Here is a 27,510-nt window from a genome sequence, read left to right on the forward strand (position 1 = left end):
TGTTGGTGGTCGTTTAGGACTGGAGATTAATGTTACGTAAAGTTTGTTCTTCACTGTTATTCTACAGACGTAGCAATATTCAATGTCGCGATCAAAGAAACAAACGTCTGTGGCGCGGGAGACGGTGTTTCGGCGATCGCGCTGTGGTGGGTCCATGCTTCCTAATGGCCCCCCTCCGTAGCATTAATCCTCCGGTGCCGTGACCCACCACGGACGCGTGATTGCGGGTGACACTGTAGACGTTTGGCTTAGCTACATCTGCATTTAGGTTGTAGGTTCAATGTGGTTTAGTTTTCAAGATTTGCGTTGTTGATAAATTACACTTAATGAGATGGTTCCGGTAATTATGAGAGATCTTTTGCTTTCTTTTTTAATTAGTATAATAACCCTGTGTCTATCCCACATATTTTTTAATTCTCTCATTGTATTAGTCCGTACCACCTCAGCTGGGAGGCTATTCCATGAATCTACTACCTCCCGTCCTGTGAAGAAGTACGGCACTTCTTCACATGTCCCCCGGGCCTCCCACCCTCCGTGTTCTGCGCTTGTCCTCTTGTTCTGGCTCTTCCTTGTCTCTAGGCCTCTCTCGTAAACCGGTGTCTGTGATTGATGAGACTGAAGTGGATCATTAAGCTCCTTTTCTGGGTGTGCACCTTACTGCTGTCAGATTACAGTATACATTGGAAAGCCGGGAGAAGCGGGTGGCTCCTGGGACCAGCTCTCCGTCTCATCCTTGTTGGTCTCCAGTTTGAGTCAGTAATACCTGTACACTGATCAGCGCTGATAAGCCCCTCAACCTCATTCTGCTTTAGAAAGAAGTTCTGTAATAGTTGGAAGAAAATTCTCATGGATCCCCAGTCTCTCTCGACTTAAATTTAATTTGATAAATGGGCTCTTTCATTTGCCATAACATGTGTAGATGAGGATGTAAAGCAGACATCCTTACCACTAACCCCCTTTTGTAGAGGGGGTGCTTTAAACTAGAGGAGTTTTTAGTGTATAATAAAGGCCGCCGAGTTACATACACATTTTTCTTCCAAAAAAAAGCATTATCGTCTTGAAAGATGGTCGCTGGGCACTAAACCATCCAGTAACTATTACTCCAGTAACTATTACTCCAGTAACTATTACTCCATAAATCATTAACTTACATAAATGTTTTCATCCATAGTCGGTGTAACGTAAAGCAATTCAAAACTGTTTTTGAAGTAGACACGGGTATCCTTGTTGTAAAAGAAAGCCATGGGTTTGTTAGGGTGTAAGGCAAGGTTTTCTAAAGCTTCATTATCTCGGAGCAAGGCCATGTGAGTGACCATTAAGAGGACTCGCCTACCTATTCTTGGCTCTGTCATCACGTATATGAACTTGTAGTAGATTTTTCCTAAAACACTGGACTTGGGTCTAAAAATCCACTTTCAGTAGAAATAGAAAAACCACAGCCTGCAATAGAGAAGTGTCCGAGGTTTGAAGGGTTTCAGAAGACCACAGTTGGAAAATGGGTAGTATAGGTGGGTCAAGGGGTTCTTATCTGCCATTCATTTCTTCTTGATGTTCGTTTATATCCCCAAAATGCTGTGACGTTGGAAGTCAATAACTCCAGAACCAGAGGATTAACCCATTGGCTTCCAGAGAGGCCAGCAATGCATGGCCGGTCTGGTAGAAAAGAGGTGGGAATTGCTTTTTCTTATATTGACAAGTCCCTGCTACTCTTGACCCATCAAACAAGACATCACGGTCTGACTTGGACAAAGGATATACTACAGACTAACTATTCAATTACTCTTAGAAGTTCTGGATTTATAAGTTTGTTCACCTTCAACACCAGCCATTGCTTTTCATGCTTGGACTTTCTCCATGGCATCAACTTGTCGAGTAGGATAGAGAGCTGTGAGCACCTTCAGTGGGGGTGGACATCTGTAACGCTGCCTGTGTTTGTCTCTGCTTCTTAATAGGATATAGAAGAGACTTTAGAACAAACAAAGAGGATGAACATGTATTGCCATTTTGCGAATGGATTTGGGGAACCCAAGTACATGCCAGTTCAGTCTTGGGAGTCGTTGAACAAAATCCTGGTGGATACCCTGGATAGCCACAATGAGGTCAATGCCGTGATGAACCTGGTTCTTTTTGAAGATGCCATGTGTCACATGTAAGTATCTGATGTCTCTTGGTTGGAGTTCTAGTTGAAGAGTAGGGGGGCTGTTAGTAACTTTTAATGGGCATCAAGAGCAGGCTTATAATCAAAATGGTCTAGCCCCAGGGGACTGCACCCTTTCAAAGAAGAAGAGCCGTTTTATTAAAAAAAATCTTCGTCCAAAATATTCCGAGAGCCGCAACACATGCATGAATATTACACCCCCACAAACACATACAGTACATATACTGTACTATACACACTAATAGGTATATTCTGTATAAGCATTAACATACAACACATGCATGAATATTACACCCCCACAAACACACACATACATATACTGTACTATACACACTAATAGGTACATACTGTATAAGCATTAACATACAACACATGCATGAATATTACACCCCCACAAACACACACATACATATACTGTACTATACACACTAATAGGTACATACTGTATAAGCATTAACATACAACACATGCATGAATATTACACCCCCACAAACACACACATACATATACTGTACTATACACACTAATAGGTACATACTGTATAAGCATTAACATACAACACATGCATGAATATTACACCCCCACAAACACATACATATACTGTACTATACACACTAATAGGTACATACTGTATAAGCATTAACATACAACACATGCATGAATATTACACCCCCACAAACACACACATACATATACTGTACTATACACACTAATAGGTATATACTGTATAAGCATTAACATACAACACATGCATGAATATTACACCCCCACAAACACATATACTGTACTATACACACTAATAGGTACATACTGTATAAGCATTAACATACTGTACAACAAACTTACTGTAATCAGAATAAAATGCATCTCACAATAATAAGTCCCTTTATTTTAATTTTTTTGTCATTGTTTTTCTGTGCAAAACAGTTTGTCATTTAGAAATACACAATACATACACTACCCCCCCAAATACACCCGCACACACTACCCCCCCAAATATATATACAGTATATATATATATATATATATATATATATATATATATATATATATATATATATATCTATCTCACTACACGAGGGGCTATCTTCTGCATATTAGTCACCAGCTCCATACTAATACACACACACACACACACACACACACACACACACACACACACACACACACACACACACACACACACACACACACACACACACACCATAGCATCCGGCACGCGAACAGTCATCCATTTCCACAAAATCAGCAGACAGTACTCAGGTATGTAAAGTAAATCCGTAATTGTATTAAAGCATAAAATTCCAAATTCCAACGTTTCGGTTCACAGCCGATAAGGGGGATCCACGGGTATTACACACAGAGACAAGCCCCCCAAAAAAGAAAATACTGTATAGTAATTAATTACTGCATTTTAAAACACACATCCATTTTCATCTTGGGTAATTAGAAGTGAAATCTATGATTTGCAAGCTATTTAATAAAAGAGATACTGGTATACACATTTGAATACAGGTTCTGCATATACAGTAATCGAATATAAACAAACTGTAATTAATATATGTACAGATTCTTTTTGGATAATTGGGACAGAAGGTGAATCATCAAATGAAATTGTATAAAAAAAATTATCACAAAGATATTTTAAAACCTAGATTTTTTTTTGGGGGGGGGGGGGTATTGGAACTGCAGATATATTACCACGATAACGCTAAACGCGCCTGTGTATTACCCCGAGAGCTGCCGGATCTGTCATTTTAATAGAGAGGAAAATCACTACAGATAACATGTTTATATTAGCAGTGAAACAACTGACCCGTCTCCCCCCCCCCTGAAAACTCCACTAAATCACTGCTTGGAAAGTGCGCAGTCATCGGTTCGGCGCGGTGAGACGGGGAATGATGCTCGCTAATTTCCCCGGAGAAGAGACCAGTCAAATGAAGCACTTACTGGGTCACAGAAAGGAGCCGTTAAAGTGTCTCCCGTGGTTTAAAGCCACGAATAATTGTATTGTGCCTCGATGTTTGAGTGTCTTTATGAGAAAGATGATATATCCGCCGGTTTTGTATTGGAGGAAGGGAGAGACGGATCGGTGTTAGGAATAGATTTCATTCGGAACAATTAAACTGACGGCGTGAAACAAACCCGAAATGGTGAATAAATATATTATAATCTTCTTTTAAAATATCATCAAATTTAGTGTGTGTGTGTGTGTGTGTGTGTGTGTGTGTGTGTGTATATATATATATATATGTATACATACTAGCTGTATATTTTTTTATATATATGTATGTATGTATGTGTATATATATATGTGTGTGTGTGTGTGTGTGTATATATATATATGTGTGTGTGTGTGTGTATATATAATATATGTATACATACTAGCTGTATATATTTTTTGTATGTATATATTTGTATGTGTATATATATATATATATATATATATATATATATATATATATGTGTGTATATATATATATATACACACACACACACACACACACACACACACACACACACACACACACACACACACACACACACACACACACACACACACACACACACACACACACACACACACACACACACATATATACACATACAAATATATACATATATATATATGTGTGTGTGTGTGTGTATATATATATATATATACACACACATATAAATATATATATTGGGATATATCCTGATCTACTTTCAATCATATGTATGTTATTGGGTTATTTCTGCACCCTGTAAGGCCTGCACGTCTGAGACCCGTTTATGAACCTTTGGGTGGGGGATTGACTTGAATGGCGACGCGCAGAACTGGGGCGGCGCTCCGAGAGAACAGCGAAGAGTCGTATTAACCAGGTCTTTCTTCCGCTTTAATGTAGCTGCCGAATTAACCGTATCCTGGAGTCTCCGCGGGGGAACGCGCTGCTGGTGGGGGTCGGGGGAAGTGGGAAGCAGAGTCTGACCAGACTGGCGGCTTTCATTAGCTCTTTGGAGGTCTTCCAGATAACGCTCCGAAAAGGCTACGGTATCCCTGATCTGAAGGTAGGATATTACTGGGGGTCCCCGAACTGCGAACCCCCTCCCTGCCAGAGGGGCCTGCAACTTACTGCAATACAATAAAAATAATCACAATGACCGCCATCTTTTAACAGGCCCAGAGTAATGTTTTTTTTTCCCAAGTTTATCCCAGGTAGGATACTTGGATTGTGTATTTTTTACGGGTCCTAGAGCTTGTGTGTAACAAGTTAAGTATCTTTAGTTACCTGGCATTGCCCACTGCAAAAATGAAGAAAAATTACTTTCCTTATCCTTTTAAAAGTTCACCCCTCCGCAATTCCTGCTGCTCCTTACGAAACATTTTGGATCTTTGAAAGTGGGAGAAAATTCCTGTGAAAATCCCTGCGGCCTGGGACAGAACAATATGGCGGATTAGAATCAGATGAAGCATTGTTATTCCTGGTGATGTCACTGGGAGGGAGAGCCAATACAACACGTGGCTAAGAGTAGCAATGGATTCTGGGAATAGCAGCTACGGCATGACAGTAGCTTTTGGATTTATGGTTTTGGGGAGGGCTTGCAATTAAACCCTTTCTTACGAGCGTTTTAGCAAAAAAGTTGATTTGAGGTGAGATTGAACCTTTTTCTAAGACATACACTTTTTAACTCTGGCAGCAAATAACTTTGGTTGGTGCATTAGCAATCTCCAGAGAAAAGCTATTGATTCCTCCGTGCAATCAGTTTAATGATTTTCAGATGGTGTAATTTGATTTTCCTTTTTATTGTAACTGAAGATTGTATTGAATTTTGTAACAGAATACACAGAAATCCGTTAATGATATCAAGAACGTATCGAGAAGGCCTAAGTAAATACATTTGTAGGAGATTATTTAAATTGAATCTAATTTCCCAACCCAGTAAATGGGAGGGGAGGCGATTATTGCATAAGGCTTATTAGTCTGAGTTTATGGAAAGAGTCATATTTCGGAAGCCAACTGAGAAATTGGCCCCAACTAATGTTTTCGAGATTTAATAAAGCAGAAAGTGTTATATTACAGTAAAAAAACTTATCGAGCTTTTTTCTTTTTTTTTTTTTTTACCAAGAAAGGGACATTATTTCCTTTTGTAAGTGCCGGGATCCCTCCACTAATTACCGATGGATAAAGTTTGGAATATACTCCGATTGGACTCTCTTTCTTCCCGGCATGTTTTATACCCGTAGGCTGACCTGGCAAACCAGTACATTAAAGCCGGTATGAAGAACGTTGGCACGGTGTTCCTGATGACCGACGCCCAGGTTGCCGATGAGAAGTTCCTTGTGCTCGTCAATGACTTGCTGGCTTCGGGTGAGCGCATCACGCTCTCCTCCCGTCTTCTCTGCTACCCGTTGGTGATGACAAACATTCATTTGGGAAGAGGTTTACAGTTTAACCTTCGAGACAGTCATATGGCCACCTAGACCTGACGAAGGACGTCCCGGGGGGGGGGGGGGGGGGCGCACTGTCTAGTAGAGCTAATGCAGGGTTTGCTGATTGGGGGACCCTCAAGCAGAATCCCCCCCCCCCCCACGTTAGAGAGAATATACATATATTTTTTTATTATGTGGCTATGGTCCTTGTTATGTCTCAGTCTGTAATCTCTCGCTATGTCCCTGCTCATCCATGTTATTCTGCCCTGAGCAGTCTCTACTCTTGCTCTCTTGTTCTGCTTGCATCTGAAACCTTTTTGCTCCCCATTTCTGGGACTCGATCCCCATTTACTATCCACCAAGCTCTTTCTCTTGTTCTGTTCAAAACACACCTGAAAGATCACCTTCTTGATAATCATTGTAATAATCCCAAAACACAACTGCACAGCCCTCTCCAGATGCACTTACTCGCCCTCTAAACCGCTCTCCATGAACCAAAGTGCATTTACATATCCTCTTGTCAGTTTCCCAGTCAGATTGCAAGCTCTGTGGGCCAGCGACTCCCTTCTCCCAATGTCAACTCTTTTTCCAGGACACCCCACATTTGGTTACATAAGAAGAAAGGCGAGGTCTATGGAGAATGCTTTAAACTTTCATATTATAGACTTGACTATTCTTTGCAGGTGAAATCCCTGATCTGTTTCCCGATGATGAAGTTGAAAATATAATCGGAAGCCTCCGGAACGAAGTTAAAAGCCTAGGGCTGATGGATACACGGGAAAACTGCTGGAAATTCTTCATAGACCGAGTCAGGAGGCAACTAAAGGTGCGTAAACCATACGGACGTCACAACATGGCTCTCATGCATTGTAACCTGCTTCAGCACGGGAGCAAATCCTCGTGAGTTATGGTTATACAGGGTAAGCAGAAGACATTACAGGTAATAGACAATGTCCAGCAAGGTTATTGGTCATTGGCGTCTCTACGCGGACCATTATATCACTATGACGGCTGGGTTGGGTTACTATGGCAATGTATTCTCCGAGCATTTCATGGAGACTTTTCTTAGCTGTGATGGGCTCACAAAGACTTCGATGGTTTGTACTTTGTTGTTTTTCTTGGGACCAACCTGAGAACGAGCTTTTGTATAACAGTGTCTATGTATTATTTCCACGGTATCTTAACTGCGGCTGCTGACACAACACCAGGTGGAAACAATGGCTTGATCTCATGTTTGGAGTAATATCCTTCTCTTATTATTAGTCACCACTGTTATTATTGGAAATGTTCTAAATATTGAGGCATCTTGAAAAAATGGCGGCACGGTGCCTGATTTCAAGAGATTCTACGTGTGCCATATACATTGGCGGATTCTCCGTACACACAGCCCCATCCCCCACCGACCTCTGATTATGGTGTAGAGATGGCATTGTGTATCTATAGTTCTCTGCCGTTACTATTCAGCTAACACATTCCAATATGCAGTCAGTAATCTGCAATTGGTATTCAATAACTAACATATACAGGGCCTGCATTCCACTAATATCGCAAATCGGCTTTGGCAATTACTTGACAGTAGATGGCCGGAGTCCATTACAAAAGCGGTTTCATTAGCCGCCGCGCACCACATTTCCGGAACAATTGCTCCATTCCTAAACAACTTTGTGGGACCGGAAGAGACTTTACAGCCTATTCACTTATTATACAGGGCCCTAAATGTTTCAAAGTGGCGAAGCACAATACTTTTGTATGAACATAAATAGCTATTCTGACCCGCATCCTTTGTGAATTTAGGGTGTTTCCTTTGCAAAGGAAATCTAGATAAACAGAACTAGCGTTCGCACTTCTCGCCATGCACCAGTTAATCAGCAGCCGTTTGAACAAAAAGCCGGAATATTACGTTAAGCGGTATCATTGCATCTGCATTCTGCGCTTCTAATAAGAGGGGAGAGGAGAAGCAGGTGGCGGCTGTTATGTGCAAATGAGTTTCAAAAGACACATTTCAAATATGATTACACAACCACAATCTTTTAGAAAAGCAGAAAAACAATGATTAGCGCATTCAACCCGATAGAACAAGCCTGGGTTTATTTTCTCTAGCAGGGATCCCCTGCCACTGAATGCAATTCTTTTTTAGTTTGCTTAAATATTAATGTAAAAACAAGTTGAATCCAATAAACTGGAGATTCCCAGAGAGTTGTAGGTTAACCAATGGTTTGGCATATACCTGTGAACGGGAGAGGTACAGATATAGCCGGAATTACTCTCCCCGCTGCCGAGGATTGCATGGGAATACAACCATGGCATCCTCCATCCACAGGGATTAACACCGCAGGAGGTCTATTGTGAAAGTATCGACCCCCCACAGGTCACCGTGGCGTTCACCTTCTCCGGAGCCGGCTATGGGAACAGTAATCTGGCTACATATGTGTATCCGCAATAGACTTCCCAGATGAATTGTCTTGCACACCGAACAAACAAGGCATAACCGTATCAAGCTACCGGGTGCTCCGACGGACAGACAGCCGTTCATCATCGGTACAAGCGGAAGAAAAAGGGAAATCTCCGGCCACGCCAAGTAATTCCCTTGTTAGAATATTTATTGGATACATGGTAATGGCCGACATTTCGGCCCAAGTGACGTTCCTCAGGGTGACATTTTTCTACATCTGTATATCGACACAAAGAAACGTTTGCTTTGACGCACTTCATCATTTCCGGTTGCATGAAATGTAACATTTGACCGCGATTCGGAGAAGGTTACACCACCTTATCCCTGGCGGAGTTTCTCTGAGTCGCCTTGGACATGGATGAACCCGTGTTTGAATCCCAGTGTCGGATTCCATTTTTTAGGGTGTAGGTTTGTGGAAGGAATTTTACGAGCGTGCAGTTAATTATAAAATGTTTTACTGTATGTGTGAGCTAAATAGAACTTGGCCTTTAACCATCATTATGATTATTATTATTATTAAATGATTCATGGCGTATAGCAGGTTTATTTTTGATGTCTAAAAATCTGCATCGGCACATTGAATCAGATTTGTGAATGAAAGTTAAGGACGTCTGCTCACAGCTGCACCGACATTCTCACCTCAAAGAGGCAAAGGACACACGTGTCTTCTGCTTCCAAATGGGTTAGACCGGACCTCTCTGACCTCGCTGACCTTTCTGACCTCTGACCTTTCTGATCCCCCCAGTGTTTCACCCTAAGGAAGATATTTATCAGTCTCTCCCGTTAATTATCAAATGACATTTACAAAGCTCTGCTGACATGTTCACAGGAATGTAAATGTAGGGGCCGTATCTTGGTATATTATACACGTATATTGTATGGCTTTGTCCGTCCGGGGGGAAAATGGCAAGCAGTTAACCAGTGCACCGCCAGAGCGGTAGTAACTAGGTAAAGCAGCAGTGCCACTACCTTATTGACCATTTATTGGTGGCAGGTAGGGGATACTATTGTATCTTAGTCAAGACATAATGGTGTAAATGTACCTTCCCGTTACATCAAACCTCACAATTGTGCCTAATTTTACTTTATTTTCATTTCAATTGTATGCAGCTGACTTGCAATATTTGGGAAACTAATTATTAAATAATATAACAAATATTAAGACGAGGGTTTTTTGCTCTGAAAATCCCTCCTACCTGGGATAGAACAGCATGGCAGATAGAATGAGATGAAGCTTTTATTCCAGTCTGGTGATGTCACTGCCCTTCTGTATGAGGGAGAACCAATAAGCAGTGAGAATGAGACAGGCAGGGGATTCTGGGATAGGGAATAGCAACCACAGAGACTCCATGCTACAGGGGGAAACCAGGGTTGCCACCTTCGACTGACGGCCAACCCGGAGATTTTTATTTTATTTTAAATGACACTGTTGCCATGACAACGGCACGCCACACAACGTCACGCGGCGTCATTTTGCCATGACAACGTGGCACCGCATCACGTCATGACATGTGGCATCTCATTGTCATGGCAACGGGAATCACGTAATGCTGTTACGTCACGTGACGTTCCCGTTGGCATGGCAAGGCAGCGCCATTTTACGCCGCGCAGCCTTATTGACAGTAGTTGTAGGGGGAGATGCCGAAGACATTGCTGTTGCAGGTACGGTTGCTGCGTTAATGGTACATGGAATTGTATATTAGCTTATGTCATTTCTATTATTTATAACCAACACTGATGACAATCTCACAAAACATCTTGAATCACTAGTGGCGGTAGCAGCAGCAGCAAGTTGCATACACACACATATACATTGTGTGTGTGTGTGTGTATATACAGACACACACACACACACAAACACACATATACACACACACATATATACACACACACACACACACACACACACACACACACACACACACACACACACACACACACACACACACACACACACACACACACACACACACATATATACACACACACACATATATATACACACACACACACACATATATATATATATACACACACACACACATATATATATATATACACACACACACACACACACACACACACACACACACACACACACACACACACACACACACACATATATATACACACACACACACACACACACACATATATATACACACACACACACACACACACACACACACACACACACACACACACACACATATACACACACACACATATATATACACACACACACACACATATATATATATATATACACACACACACACATATATATATATATACACACACACACACACACACACACACACACACACACACACACACACACACACACACACACACACACACACACACACACACATATATACACACACACACACACACACACACATATATATACACACACACACACACACACACACACACACACTATAAATATATATAAATATATATTTAGATACATCCCAGTGCACCTTAGTAATAAATAAACAGACTTGAAGCAGGGGAACAGGCACTTGAAGCAGCAGCCCGAGCAGGAGGAGGAGGAGCCAGAGAGGACGGAGTGACAGTGTGATTCAGTGAGCACTGAGCAGCGTGGCATCGCAATGCAGGGCAGGGCAGGAACCGGTGAGTGACCTGTAGCTGGCTGCAGTGGAGACAAAGAAAGTCAAGGAAGACTTGACTTCCGAATTGGGGGTACTTGGGAGCGCCCGTGTGTGTGTGCGCACGCAGCACGCTCCACCACAGCCATCCAATCCTCTGCCGCCCGGCTCCTGTCATTGCGCACCACTGCTCACTGCCGTCCAGACCACCCGCCCACCCGGAGATTTCAGGGACAAACCCGTAGCCCGGAGAAAGGGATGCCAAACCCGAAGTCTCCGGGTGAAACCCGGAGAGGTGGCAACCCCGGGGGAAACCGTGAACATTACAAATGCTTAGAAATCAGATTTATTGTATTTAATTTAAGGTAGTGCCTGTAACTGGTCACTCGTTCCAATAATGTGTTAAATCATGTTGGTTTGGGGTAGGATTCCATGTTTAAAACATCGTCTTTCGCACCATCCTACTCACCGTGCATACAAATATCAACTATGGTTGGATTTTGTAATGAAGTTTAATAAAATAAAATCATACATCATTTATATAATGTTATTTGTTATCTATATACAGTATACACACAAATAGGGTTAAGGATTTAGGATATTGAGATCGTAAAATTGAATAATTAAAGTATATTAAAAAATTAATTATAGTGGTTGGAAAAAAAGTTACTTTTCCTTAGTCACTGCACCCCCACATTGGCGCAAGGTTCTCCTGCACACCCACATTAGGGTGAGGTTCTCATGCACCCCCACATTAGTTTGAGGTTCTCATGCGCCCCCCCACATTAGGGTGAGGTTCTCATGCACCCCCACATTAGGATGAGGTTCTCATGCACCCCCACATTAGGGTGAGGTTCTCATGCACCCACACATTAGGGTGAGGTTCTCATGCACCTTCACATTAGGGTGAGGTTCTCATGCACCCCCACATTAGAGTGAGGTTCTCATGCACCCCCACATTAGGGTTAGGTACTCATGCACCCCCACATTAGGGCGAGTTTCTCATGCACCCCCATCAGGGTGAGGTTCTCATGCACCCCCACATTAGGGTGAGGTTCTCATGCACCCCCACATTAGGGTGAGGTTCTCATGCGCCTCCACATTAGGGTGACATTCTCCTGCTCCTCCACATTAGGGTGAGGTTCTCATGCACCTCCACATTAGGGTGACGTTCTCTTGCACCTCCACATTACGACGAGGTACTCCTGCATCTCCACATAAGGGCAAGATTCTCCTGAACCTCCACATTAGGGCGAGGTTCTCCTGCACCTCCACATTAGGGTGAGGTTCTCATGCACCCCCACATTAGGGTGAGGTTCTCATGCACACCCACATTAGGGCGAGTTTCTCATGCACCCCCACATTAGGGTGACGTTCTCCTGCGCCTCCACATTAGGGTGAGGTTCTCATGCACCCCCACATTAGGGTGAGGTTCTCATGCACCCCCACATTAGGGTGAGGTTCTCATGGACCCCCACATTAGGGCGAGGTTCTCATGCGCCTCCACATTAGGGCAAGGTTCTCATGCACCCCCACATTAGGGTGATGTTCTCATACACCCCCACATTAGGGTGAGGTTCTCATGCACCCCCACATTAGGGTGACGTTCTCCTGCGCCTCCACATTAGGGCGAGGTTCTCATGCACCTCCACAATAGGGCGAGGTTCTCCTGCACCTCCACAATAGTGCGAGGTTCTCATGCACTTCCACATTAGGGCGAGGTTCTCATGCATCTCCACATTAGGGCGAGGTTCTCATGCACCTCCACAATAGGGCGAGGTTCTCCTGCACCTCCACATTAGGGCGAGGTTCTCATGCACTTCCACATTAGGGCGAGGTTCTCATGCACCTCCACATTAGGGCGAGGTTCTCATGCACCTCCACATTAGGGCGAGGTTCTCATGCCAACACTTTGTTCCTTCCGTAGGTCGCTCTCTGCTTCTCTCCTGTTGGCAACAAGCTGCGTGTCCGAAGCAGGAAGTTCCCGGCTGTGGTCAACTGTACAGCCATAGATTGGTTCCACGAGTGGCCACAGGAGGCGCTGGAGTCCGTCAGCCTGCGCTTCCTCCAGGAGACGGAGAACATTGAGGTGAGGTCCTAACTACAGACGAGTGAGATTTCCCTGCTAAACGTTTTGCCTCCAAGGGCTAAAAAGGTCGTCAATTGAGTAAGCGCTCAGCGAAATTTTACGAGCGAAACATGGCGTCAGCGTTATAATGTCGGCATTTTCACAACTAAAATGCGGCGAATTTCACATGGTTTGAGACCTTGTGCGAAAGGTTCACAACTAGACTGTATTGGTGATTTCATGGGTCAGTAATGTTAGCGCATAAGGAGAAAAACACCAACAAAGATCTCAGTGTCACTGTATGTGACAAAATATAAAATATTAAGGTATACATGCCTTATACATACACACATTCTTGTACTGTTTTACCTGTCACTACGTCTGCAGGAGGCTGTTTCTTGACTCTCCTGCCCGGTCAGTAGGTAGGACATATATATATTATAATTGTTTTTATTTTTTTATTTGCCAGTTGCCTGTTAAGGAATCCATCAGCAGGTTTATGGCGTACGTGCACACAAGCGTTAACGAGATGTCCAAAAGTTACCTGAGCAACGAGCGTCGTTACAACTACACCACCCCCAAGTCTTTCCTGGAGCAGATCAAGCTGTACCAGAACCTGCTGCATAAGAAAGGCAGGGAGCTCACCGCCAAGATGGAGCGCCTGGAGAACGGCCTGCAGAAGCTGAACAGCACCTCTGCACAGGTGAGCCGCACTGACCCAGCACCTCTGCACAGGTGAGCTGCACTCACACAGCACCTCTGCACAGGTGAGCTGCACTCACACAGCACCTCTGCACAGGTGAGCCGCACTGACCCAGCACTTCTGCACAGGTGAGCCGCACTCACACAGCACCTCTGCACAGGTGAGCTGCACTCACACAGCACCTCTGCACAGGTGAGCCTCACTGACACAGCACCTCTGCACAGGTGAGCCGCACTGACCCAGCACCTCTGCACAGGTGAGCCGCACTCACACAGCACCTCTGCACAGGTGAGCTGCACTCACACAGCACCTCTGCACAGGTGAGACAGGCTGACACAGCACCTCTGCACAGGTGAGGCAGGCTGAAGGGCTGAAGATGTAGCTTAGTGGTATTGTCACTTAGAAATGGGTAACCTCGGTTCAAATCCCAGTGTCCGGCTCTTCTTGTGACCAACTCCCCCTATCACCCTAAATGAGGTAGACAGGTGTTAGGGACGTGTGCCTGCACATTCTATGTTACCTGCGACTTAATCAGTGCTATATATACGTTTGTATAAATACTGTAATATGATATATATGGTGTTTTGAGCTGTTTGCGGCAGCCTTGCTTTGTGGTAACGTTCCCATTGAGCTGTAACGAGAAAAGGGGAATGTAGGTAACGATTGTTAGGTAAGGTAGTGGAGACATTAAACAGCCTTCCAGCAGAGTTCATGGAAGGACTTCACAGCTGCTTGAGATACAACCAATGGGCTTCCCAAATATCAGAGGTGTCTGAGATTTCGCAGCAGACAGGATGGTATTTTAACCACTTAGCTGCCAGAGGCGTTTGCAATGTCCCAAGGGTTAATGGGTATTGTTTAGAGGTACTGAATGGGGTTAAATCCCTTTTCCCCACCAAATTTCTGATCCCTTCATAGAAATGAAGCAGTTACATTTTCACCGAATACTAACAGTATTTTCGCCCTCAGATGGGGTGAAACTGGAGAATGGAAGGCAATTGGTAATGCGAAAAATAGCCGTAAAGAAAAAAATGTCCATCCTGCAGTTATATTGATTTATTAAAAAATAAAGTCTGTTCTCCTTCTGCAGCGGGTCCCACAAGGTTTTCCTGAGCACAACCTAATTCCATGTATTTGTTTTAACAACCATCACTGTAATCCCATTGGCAGCTTCTCAAACCTTTTATTCTTCCAGAACAGAACACGACCTCATTGTACATCGGGTCAGCGCGCAGCTGAAACCTCACACTCCCCTTTCCCCTGTGAGCCGCAATGTTTTTCCGAACTCATTCCAAAGCCCACAGCAAAACCGCGTTATTTCCGTGTATAATCCGCCTTTCCCTCGTGGAAATGGCTTTCAACCGCAGAACGTTATGTGATGAATGGAAATGGTTTCGCCAGTCGGCTTATCAATCCAAGAACATTGTTCTGTTGTAATCCAAGAGGGGAGAGTGTGATGTTTCTATAATCGTTTTACATAATAATAATAATATTACAAACGTGCAGTTTCCCTTCCATTTTTATTTTTTTAAAGGCAATGGGATTTCTTGTAGGTTTTCTCTCACAGAAATGTTGTAGGGATTTTTAGTGCGAGAAGTTCCGGAACATGCGTCCATACAGCCCGCCAACGATGGAGGACTGCCGCCCAAATATAGGCAATTATTTGTATTCCAATAACTGGGAAAATGGAATAAATGAATCCCGGCACTCAATGTAACACGTTCTCTGTCAATATTAGTCACTTTTTTTTGTTTTTTTTTACCATTTCATCGTACCGGTGTACTACTCATTTAGGCTAACGGTTGTGATTGTGCCGGTACTTTGCTTAACCCATTAAGTGCCAGAGGAGCCCCACAGGGCGAGATCACCAGGACTTGAATCTCCCCAAGACAACAGGCATTTTTTGGGGTGACGTAGCTACTGTGTAATGGGCCACCCAGGGTGACAAGACCGCATGGCGTAGTAGCTACGTCCTAGGCCACTCAAAGGGTTAAATTCACCATCCCCTGCTCAAGTTTTACATGCACATCCCCCGTCCCCCTGGTTTTTGAGATGTTTACCTTTTTATTTGCCTGTATTTCTGGTCCACTTGACATCGTAGCCTCCCATTGGATGACCATGGCAGCCATCTTTGATTTTACTTAAATTTTACCAACACATAAATAATGTAGTTGCCGGCGGCTATAAATGTTTGAATTACGCCGCGTTAAACATTGCGCCCGTGGTAACTCATTATTGTAAGACAATGCGAACGGTAATGACCGCCATTATACATCTGTATGTTGGAAATCTGGGAGGTGCCCAGAGCTAACAATAGCGCGATTCAGCTCGAAGGGATTTCTGCTTTTAACTTTTCAGAAGCCCTTCATGTTCCTGATTTATTTGTAAACTTTCCGGGACAGAGGGTGAGATTGTTTTGCGAGTCAGCCACGACTTGCTCATTTTGGTCTCGGTTTGGCGCCCGGGACGGAACACTGCAAGCCTACGCTGAACCCATTTGCATCTTCCTGCCCGGACCTGTCTCTTCTTAACTGTTTGCATCTTCTGTGCCGTAGGTTGACGACCTGAAAGCCAAGCTCGCCGCGCAAGAAGTGGAGCTGAAGCAGAAGAACGAAGACGCGGATAAACTCATTCAGGTCGTTGGGGTGGAAACGGAGAAGGTGAGCAAGGAAAAACTCATTGCCGACGAGGAGGAACAGAAAGTGGCCGTGATTGCGAAGGAGGTGGGAAGGAAGCAGAAGGACTGCGAGGAAGATTTAGCGAAGGCAGAACCGGCTTTAGCAGCAGCGCAAGAGGCTCTGAACACACTCAACAAGGTAAATGGCGATCAGGGACTGATTGAGCCTCCTGTGCTGAAGCAGGGACGGAGCCACCTGTGTTGAAGCAAGGATATCCTGAAAACCTGAGCTGTGTGGGGGGCGGGGGTCTTGGAGACTGGAGTGTGGCGCCCCGCTTTAAGGGTTTCAACAAAGTACAAGAGGGAAGCATATTTCTGAGAGAGAGAAGAGCTAGAGCAAAGGGTTGGCGCTCTGACGCTGGAGGGTGAGAAGCTCTGGGGAAGTGTGAGGAAGTACTTCTTTACCGAAAGGGTGGTGGGTTCATGGAATAGCTTCCCAGCAGATGTGGTAGGGCTAATACAGTAAGTGCGGGATAGGCATAAGGCAAAATACAAAAAAAGCCAAGAATCGAATAGGGCCTGCGGTTTTACAGCAGATAGGACAGGGGTGGCCAACTCCAGTCCACAAGAGCCACCATCGGGGGAGGTTTTAAAAATATCCCTGCTTCAGCACAGGTGGCTAAATCAGTGGCTCAGTCAACAACTGCACCACGCTGTTTGTATGATCCGTTCATTTTCCTTGTTTTCCCTTCCAGAACAATCTGACAGAACTGAAGTCCTTCGGAGCTCCACCTTCAGCAGTCAGCAACGTCACAGCAGCTGTGATGGTTCTCATTGCTCCTGGAGGCAGAGTTCCCAAGGATAGGAGCTGGAAGTCCGCGAGGGTCATCATGAACAAAGTGGACAGCTTTCTGGATTCCCTGATCCACTTCAACAAGGAGAACATCCACGAAAACTGCTTTAAGGCCATCCAGTCGTACCTGCAGGACCCCGAGTTCAACCCAGAGTTCATAGCATCGAAATCCTCAGCGGCCGCTGGTCTGTGCTCCTGGGTCATCAACATCGTCAAGTTCTACGTAGTCTACTGCGACGTGGAGCCCAAACGCCAGGCTTTGAACAAAGCCAACGCGGAGTTGGCCGCCGCGCAGGAGAAACTGGCAACCATCAAGACTAAGATTGCTGTAAGTTGTCATAATAAAGCCACCTTCAGAGCAAATAGCTCCTCGCTAATTCACATAACGGGAGCTAGGCGTCCCCCACTGATCTGATGCGGTATCAGTATCATCATTCTGGGTCTCTTTATATAGCACTGGCCGTGTTCACAGGGATAGACTGCTGCAAGCACGAGTTTTCTGTATATAAGGGGAATATGTATTTACATGGCATTGGGGAAGCCTTCATCCAGCAGTGGATGGGCTGAAGATGATGTATATGTATGTGTGTGTATATATATATATATATATAATAAGAGAAAGAAAAAGCCCCAAACAAAAGCACTCTAGTATACCAATTCAAAGTATGGATACAAAAAATCTTTATTGAATAACTGTCACAAAACAAGAAATATAAAAGAGAGCAGAGAATAATTAAAACAAGGCATGGATCCCATGTACGTGAGTCTAGACATAAATCCTCCAACAATCAATTCCGAATAAGAAAAAGCCGTGTCAAATCAGACAGATAATACGCTCAAGTGTACCCGACGAGGTGAAAGGTTATAGTACAGACAAAGAGCTAAGATGAAAAGCGAAGTGGCAGTGGCCAAATGGTCAAATCACATAATATAATTGCATACTCATCCCTATGAAATCTCTGGGATAGTCTCTAGTGACACAGTGCATCAGTACATGAGAGGGCCACAAGATATGAAGCCTAGAGAGGCACACTTCAAAAACCTATATGCTCTAAGTCATACATCACCTAACGTCAGACACACAGCAAAATCATGGAGGAAGCAAGGAGCAAAAAACTCAGAACATGGTTACGTGTCTCTAGAGGGGGACAGACCAAGGGATCCTGCCTACAGCACCCACTCCTACGCGTTTCGGCCAGATGCCTTCTACTGGGAGCCACCACTCTTTTTCCTATTCGGAATTGATTGTTGGAGGATTTATGTCTAGACTCGCGTACAGGGGATCCATGCCTTGTTTTAATTATTCTCTGCTCTCTTTTATATTTCTTGTTTTGTGACAGTTATTCAATAAAGATTTTTTGTATCCATACTTTGAATTGGTATACTAGAGTGCTTTTGTTTGGGGCTTTTTCTTTCTCTTATTATATATATATATATGTATGTATGTGTGTGTGTGTGTATATATATATATATATATATATATATATAAATAAAATACACTATATAAACATGCCCACCTATACATAAATGTCAACTTTATTTCAAGATTGGCTTGTTGAACATGCAATGCGCTACATGCCCGGGGTCCTGGCTATCTGAGGGAGCTTCTAGTTCCCTGCACTGCCATTCGCTCACTTCCATCTGCAAGTGAAGGACTCCTAACAGTTCCCAGAATCCCCGGGACTTCCTTTGGCGCCCGAGCTTTTAGCTGCTCCCACTCTTTGGAACAGTCTGCCTCATACAGTTCAAGAGGCCCCCTAAAAAAAGGCTCAAGACCTACCTGTTTACCCAGGCAATTAATGAACCACAACCTATCCGGCATTTAATAGTTACAGCATCATCCCTTCCAGTATTGCACGGGCTCAACTCCAGTCTTGAGGCCCCAACAGGTCAGGTTTTCAGGATATCCCAGCTTCAGCACAGGTGGCTCAGTCTTTGATTCAGCCACCTGTGCTGAAGCTGGGATACCCTGAAAACCTGACCTGTTGGGGGGCAGGGGGACTGGCGTTGAGCCCCCCTGCGGTATTGTACCTTAATTTGTGTTTGGTCTCTTTTATAACCTTAAATGTTTTCTTCTTTTCCCCTTTTTGTAACTGTGAAGCTTTGCGTCCCATTGGGAGAAAGGCGCTCTGCAAATAACGGTTATTAATATTCTACATATAGGAGAGGGGATTAATTACCCCTGATTGGAAACATTTCTATCTGAGACATACAGGAAGTGAGTGTGTGACACATGTATACAAACAGTACATCCTGCTTCTAGCCGAAGGCTCTGAGGCTTAAACAATGGGAGCTGGAGACATCTGGGAAGCTGAACTCAGCTGTGAAGTAGGGTACTGGGTGTAGGACGCCTCTGGGGAGGGTTACCTTTGAGGTGCACCAGCTAATGCTTCGGAATCTTTGTCCCTAACCAGCTTCTCAATGAGAACCTCGCAAAACTGACGGCCAAGTTTGAGAAGGCCACCGCAGATAAACTGAAATGTCAGCAAGAGGCAGAGGCCACGGCACTTACCATCTCCCTCGCCAACCGCCTGGTGAGTACCCACGCACCTCTCTGTGCAGCCACGTGCGCCAGGCAGTCCAGCAGCGTACAGGCCACAGAACCACTTTTTTTTTTTTTTACTGAAGCCACGTTGACCACTGATCCTTAACTATGAACACGACCTCGTTGTAAGTTGCGCCCCCTTATTATAATGCGGTATATGGGACGGGGGAATAAATATACCCTTAACCCCTTCGGGGCCCATCAACGCATTGCGTGCATCAATATCTGTGTTACTTTGTGTATATCTCTGTACCTTGTATACGTGTGTATATCAGTGTGCCCGTGTGATCTGTATGGATCAGTGTGCCTGTGTGATCTGTGTGCCTGTGTGATCCGTATCAGTGTGCCCGTGTGATCTGTATGGATCAGTGTGATCTGTATGTATCAGTGTGCCCGTGTGATCTGTATGTATCAGTGTGGGGTGCCTGTGTGATCTGTATGGATCAGTGTGCCTGTGTGATCTGTATGGATCAGTGTGCCTGTGTGATCTGTATGGATCAGTGTGATCTGTATGTATCAGTGTGTCTGTGTGATCTGTATGTATCAGTGTGCCTGTGAGATCTGTATGGATCAGTGTGCCTGTGTGATCTGTATGTATCAGTGTACCTGTGTGATCTGTATGGATCAGTGTGCCCGTGTGATCTGTATGTATCAGTGTGCCCGTGTGATCTGTATGGATCAGTGTGCCTGTGTGATCTGTTTGGATCAGTGTGATCTGTATGTATCAGTGTGGTGTGTCAGTGTGATCTGTATGTATCAGTGTGATCTGTATGTATCAGTGTGGTTTGTCTGTGTGATCTGTATGGATCAGTGTGCCTGTGTGATCTGTATGGATCAGTGTGCCTGTGTGATCTGTATGGATCAGTGTGCCTGTGTGATCTGTATGGATCAGTGTGCCTGTGTGATCTGTATGTATCCGTGTCATCTGTATGTATCAGTGTGCCTGTGTGATCTGTATGTATCCGTGTGATCTGTATGTATCAGTGTGCCTGTGTGATCTGTATGGATCAGTGTGCCTGTGTGATCTGTATGGATCAGTGTGCCTGTGTGATCTGTATGTATCCGTGTGATCTGTATGTATCCGTGTGATCTGTATGTATCAGTGTGTCTGTGTGATCTGTATGTATCAGTGTGCCTGTGTGATCTGTATGTATCCGTGTGATCTGTATGTATCCGTGTGATCTGTATGTATCAGTGTGCCTGTGTGATCTGTATGTATCAGTGTGCCTGTGTGATCTGTATGGATCAGTGTGCCTGTGTGATCTGTATGGATCAGTGTGCCTGTGTGATCTGTATGGATCAGTGTGCCTGTGTGATCTGTATGGATCCGTGTGATCTGTATGGATCAGTGTGCCTGTGTGATCTGTATGGATCAGTGTGCCTGTGTGATCTGTATGTATCCGTGTGATCTGTATGTATCAGTGTGCCTGTGTGATCTGTATGTATCAGTGTGTCTGTGTGATCTGTATGTATCAGTGTGATCTGTATGTATCCGTGTGATCTGTATGTATCCGTGTGATCTGTATGTATCAGTGTGTCTGTGTGATCTGTATGTATCAGTGTGCCTGTGTGATCTGTATGGATCAGTGTGCCGGTGTGATCTGTATGGATCAGAGTGCCTGTGTGATCTGTATGGATCAGAGTGCCTGTGTGATCTGTATGGATCAGTGTGTCTGTGTGATCTGTATGGATCAGTGTGCCTGTGTGATCTGTATGGATCAGTGTGATCTGTATGGATCAGTGTGTCTGTGTGATCTGTATGTATTAGTGTGCCTGTGTGATCTGTATGGATCAGTGTGATCTGTATGTATCCGTGTGATCTGTATGTATCCGTGTGATCTGTATGTATCAGTGTGTCTGTGTGATCTGTATGTATCAGTGTGCCTGTGTGATCTGTATGGATCAGTGTGATCTGTATGTATCCGTGTGATCTGTATGTATCAGTGTGCCTGTGTGATCTGTATGTATCAGTGTGCCTGTGTGATCTGTATGGATCAGTGTGCCTGTGTGATCTGTATGGATCAGTGTGCCTGTGTGATCTGTATGGATCAGTGTGCCTGTGTGATCTGTATGTATCCGTGTGATCTGTATGGATCAGTGTGCCTGTGTGATCTGTATGGATCAGTGTGCCTGTGTGATCTGTATGTATCCGTGTGATCTGTATGTATCAGTGTGCCTGTGTGATCTGTATGTATCAGTGTGTCTGTGTGATCTGTATGTATCAGTGTGATCTGTATGTATCCGTGTGATCTGTATGTATCCGTGTGATCTGTATGTATCAGTGTGTCTGTGTGATCTGTATGTATCAGTGTGCCTGTGTGATCTGTATGGATCAGTGTGCCGGTGTGATCTGTATGGATCAGAGTGCCTGTGTGATCTGTATGGATCAGTGTGTCTGTGTGATCTGTATGGATCAGTGTGCCTGTGTGATCTGTATGGATCAGTGTGATCTGTATGGATCAGTGTACCTGTGTGATCTGTATGGATCAGTGTGCCTGTGTGATCTGTGTGCGTATCTCTCCCTGCCCGGCTCTCACAGACTATACGTTCTGTAATCACATGAATCTCTCCCTGCCCGGCTCTCACGGACGTTACATCCGTGCCTGTAATGTCACCCTGCGGGATGCGTTACCTTGTTCAGGGTACCAGCTCCGTGCAGGCTGGGCGGTGATATAGCAGTGACAGGCGCCAGGAACTTTATTCATTCTTAATAGCATCTTTATTATTAATATTATTATTACATTGCCGTACACAGGGATCTGGGTATTGAGATATTGACCTTCTCTCGGTCACTACCTGAACCTTGTCTGGCCTAGCTGCCCCTATCTCGGCCCGCTAGGGAGGTGCTGAGACTCGATCGCCTAAGTTACCGAGCGAACCCCTCTTCTGGTGGCCTGGGCAGGGCTTCATCCCATTACGGCCTCTGTGCCTGTGATCAATGTCCCTGACCGGGGCACTGCCTGCCACCTCCATGGGGACCTGTACCAGGGCTAGCTACGGACCCTCTGATTGGGTTTTTACTCTGTGTGTGCCTGCACCGTTAACCCCTCAAGGCCCCAGTAGTTACTTGGGAAGAGCACATTCATTTGCAATCCCCATTTCTGCCCTTCGGATCATAGCTGCTGGTCCCCAAGATTTGCTGATCCAACGCTACAAGTGGCCATGCTGCTTTGGGAACGGGGCCTCGTACGGGCCGACTCCCTTTACCAGAATGACACACTCAAAAGGTCATGGGGCCCTATTTACTAAGCAGGGCTAAGCCATAAGACACCAGTTACGACTCAAGAACATCAGTGGACTGGAAGGGGTCATGTGGGTTATCACCACCTACAGCAGGAGTGCTCCACTCCAGTCCTCAAGACCCCCCGCCCCAACAGGTCAGGTTTAAAGGATATTCCAGCTTCAGCACAGGCGTTCATTTACAGAGTAGTGTGTGACCTTTCTTACCCATCAGTCAGAATATTAGAGTTTCCGTAGGGTTAATGCCGCTTTCTGCACATGACTGCTGCTTCACAGTCCTGTTCAGATCGGGAGAGGCGCGGTTTTAAGGCGCTCCATCCATCGCAATATTCAGAATCCTACATATGTGATAGTTTCGGAAGGGAGCCGGCTGGTGGAATAGCACGGAGCCTGTTGTGATTGTTAGTTAGGGTTCCCCTCTCTCCCATGTATATTTAATGCTGCTGAGAATCATTGTATAGTAACCAGAACCATTCATCTCACTGCTGTCCCTGTTCACCGGCTGTCTCTAGGTTGGGGGTCTTGCCTCTGAAAATGTGAGATGGGCCGAAGCAGTTGGAACCTTCAAGCTACAAGAGAGCACGTTGTGTGGGGACGTGCTGCTGATCACGGCCTTCGTCTCCTACTTGGGCTATTTCACCAAGAGGTACAGGCATGACCTCATGGATAAGACCTGGAAACCATACCTAGGACAGCTCAAAGTAAGTTCAGGCAAATGATTGTCTCAGTCTTCCTTGCACAATACCACCTCGTGTCTCCATGTAGCCTTAGCTAGATAAGTTGTCAAAGACACATGGACACGGGCCAGGTCGGCTTTCTTGGCGACCCAAGCAGGAATAGTCGAAGGTGGGTCACCTTTGACTCACTTGGGCATCCCCTTACCCACTAATCCCCGATACACTAATAAGAGAGTCCCTGCAGCACTCCTAAACAGCTGTGACACGTATAGTGGTCAAACACAAAGCAACTTCATGTAAAAAGAGCAAACAAGCCTCATAAACAAAGCACAGGGCACTGTCAGGAGGCAGCTACCCAAACAGATACCCCCCCAGAGAGGGGTAAACCCAGGAGGACGGGGGACAAGGAAGACAAACACATTGATCTACACACTACAAATATCACAAAGTGCAAAATAGGTGCTGCACACTGCCACAAAGGCAACAACACAAAAAGGAACACAATCCAAAAATCAAAGGGGCGGCCGCGTCTCGGCACTTAGCCCGTCTTGGCCCGTTCCCACGTAAGAGTGGTACTTCCCTTCTCCAGAAAGGAGTCTCGCAGCTACAATGTAACCTGGGGGTACAGCTCAACCCCCGTATAATGCTGCGCTCGGGGTCCAAAGAATCACATCGCGCTATTAGCGGATCGCGTTAGAAATAATGTACAAGTGTATTAATCGTGTTGTAAAGTTCCATAAATATGAAAGTTGGGAGCCACGCTGGCATCGCGTTATTAGCGGATTCGCGTTATTAGCGGATTCGCGTTATTAGCGGATTCGCGCTATAACGGGGTTGAGCTGTACTTGATATAAGGCCGGACCTTCAACGCCTACATCAGGGGTGCGCAATCTTTCCCTGCTGTGCCCCCCCGCCTGCTTCACTCCCTGCTGCGCCCCCCTCCCTGCTGCGCCCCCTGCCTGCTTCCCTCCCTGCTGCGCCCCCCCATCTGCTTCCCTCCCCGCTGCGCCCCCCGTCTGCTTCCCTCCCTGCTGCGCCCCCCTGCCTGCTTCCCCCCCTGCTGCGCCCCCCCTGCCTGCTTCCCTCCCCGCTGCGCCCCCCGTCTGCTTCCCTCCCTGCTGCGCCCCCCTGCCTGCTTCCCCCCCTGCTGCGCCCCCCCATCTGCTTCCCTCCCCGCTGCGCCCCCCGTCTGCTTCCCTCCCTGCTGCGCCCCCCTGCCTGCTTCCCCCCCTGCTGCGCCCCCCCTGCCTGCTTCCCTCCCTGCTGCGCCCCCCCTGCCTGCTGCACCCCCGTCTGTTTCCCTCCCCGCTGCGCCCCCCCGTCTGTTTCCCTCCCTGCTGCGCCCCCCTGCCCGCTGCGCCCCCTGCCTGCTTCCCTCCCTGCTGGCCCCCCCCTCCTTGCTGCCCCCCCCCTCCCTTACCTTGTCTCCGGCTCTCGGCGTCAAATGATGCCGTGGGGTCACGGGATTTTACGCCGAGTTGCCATGGCGACGCGTCGCCGCAGACAAGGTAAGTGAAGTTGCAGAGGCCTCACGTGATCCCCTGACTTTCATTTAAATGCCTTGGGGGAAGAGCGCGGGGCCGCTGCAGTCGCCGCGCTCCCCCCTGATTGCGCACCCCTGGTCAACATCACCATGGTGTCCTTGGGGAGAGCCGGTACCCCACCTCCTATCCCATCCTCCGTCTGGTCTGCGTGTAGGTCCCCATCCCGGTGACGCCGTCTCTCGATCCGCTGACGATGCTGACGGACGACGCCGATATCGCAGCGTGGCAGAATGAGGGCCTCCCCGCCGACCGCATGTCCACGGAAAACGCCACCATCCTCACCAGCTGTGAACGGTGGCCCCTTATGGTCGACCCCCAGTTGCAGGGGATCAAGTGGATCAAGAACAAGTATGGAGAAGACCTTAAAGTGATCCGGATCGGGCAGAGAGGGTGAGAGCCATTGGGAATACTCCATACTTGCGTCACGTTGTCTGGCAATGACGTTCATTTGGACGTTGAGCCCTTCACCGCTGGAAGCCCCCTCAACACCTCGCGCTACAGCAGAGGGGTCAACTCCCGTCCTCAAGGGCCACCAACTGGTCAGATTTCAAGGATATCCCTGCTTCAGCACAGGTGGCCCAATCAGTGGCTCAAAGACTGAGCAACCTGTGCTGAAGCAGGGATATCCCTAATACCTGGCCTCTTGGTGGCCCTTGAGAACTGGAGTTAGCCTCTCCCCCTGCCCTACAGTCCCAAAACGTTATTAGAAACCGCGTATCAAGGAAATAAAAATAAAACATTTCACTTATTTGCTCCCATGTCAATTCTAATTGCCCTTGGGTGATTGTGGGTCTTCCGCTTTATCTCTTTGGCTAACGATGGAAGCAGAATCAGTTTAACCCAAAGTAATACAACAAAAACAAGAGAGATTAGGTAAAGATTGTGAAAACGCTAATTTGCTTGCTATGGGGGAATGAAATGAATAAGTAATTAGTTGCAAATGCTTATTACCTGCCTGCAACAGTGTCCGTCACCTATGTATAACCTACATGTCACTCTGGTTCCTGGGAGGGACTGACCCTTTAAGCCAATGCACTGTATTCGGCACCCAAGATGTGGGCGTTGTAACCCCCTAATATTTCACATATAAACGTCCCCCTACCCCCAAAATAATGCACAGTCCATACTTCCCATGCCAAGCTCGCCACAATTTATCCCTTTGCAATGCACCACCCATACAAGAAACCGTACACGCACGAGGCTGCTGCACCAGGTAGGTTGCGTTATCGTTGTGAGTTTGTGTCCTGTGACATCTCCAGGTACTTGGACACATTGGAGAGAGCGCTGGGGTCCGGGGAAGCTGTGCTGATCGAGAACCTGGAGGACAGCGTGGATCCCGTGCTGGGACCGTTGCTTGGCAGAGAAACCGTCAAAAAGGGAAGGTAAATGTAAGGGGTACACTGGAGGATTTAGGGGTGCAGGTTAAAGGTTCCTACACTACGCTGTACAGCGGAAATGTGAACATTAAAGCAACAGCCCCCCCCACCCCGTGCGGGGGTCCCCGGAACAGAACCGCCTTCAGTTCAGCTCTGGGAACCCCCTAGTTTCCAAGATTCCGGATTGGCCCGAATATCGTGCTGTGTTTTTTCCTACAAATGTCCTTCCGGAAGCCGCCCTCGTATTA

General features: G+C 45.9%; 1 protein-coding gene across 2 annotated transcripts in view; it reads left to right on the plus strand.

Annotated features, from left to right (window-relative positions):
• The window catches only part of DNAH9 (dynein axonemal heavy chain 9), a 170,084-nt gene that overhangs the window by 90,450 nt on the left and 52,124 nt on the right, over positions 1 to 27,510 (plus strand). The window contains exons 43-54 of one of the 2 annotated variants that reach the window (XM_075579638.1): positions 1,953 to 2,149; positions 5,047 to 5,209; positions 6,387 to 6,510; positions 7,256 to 7,398; positions 13,567 to 13,728; positions 14,177 to 14,410; positions 16,966 to 17,226; positions 17,783 to 18,208; positions 20,295 to 20,414; positions 24,178 to 24,366; positions 26,041 to 26,276; positions 27,146 to 27,268. In XM_075579638.1, coding sequence (XP_075435753.1) covers positions 1,953 to 2,149; positions 5,047 to 5,209; positions 6,387 to 6,510; positions 7,256 to 7,398; positions 13,567 to 13,728; positions 14,177 to 14,410; positions 16,966 to 17,226; positions 17,783 to 18,208; positions 20,295 to 20,414; positions 24,178 to 24,366; positions 26,041 to 26,276; positions 27,146 to 27,268 — 2,378 coding nt within the window. Of the gene's footprint in view, positions 1 to 1,952; positions 2,150 to 5,046; positions 5,210 to 6,386; positions 6,511 to 7,255; positions 7,399 to 13,566; positions 13,729 to 14,176; positions 14,411 to 14,751; positions 14,763 to 16,965; positions 17,227 to 17,782; positions 18,209 to 20,294; positions 20,415 to 24,177; positions 24,367 to 26,040; positions 26,277 to 27,145; positions 27,269 to 27,510 lie in introns of those variants that run through there. The other variant, XM_075579639.1, reaches the window with a different exon arrangement.

This window comes from Ascaphus truei, chromosome 22 (assembly GCF_040206685.1).
Source record: "Ascaphus truei isolate aAscTru1 chromosome 22, aAscTru1.hap1, whole genome shotgun sequence".
Taxonomy (NCBI): Eukaryota; Metazoa; Chordata; class Amphibia; order Anura; family Ascaphidae; genus Ascaphus; species Ascaphus truei.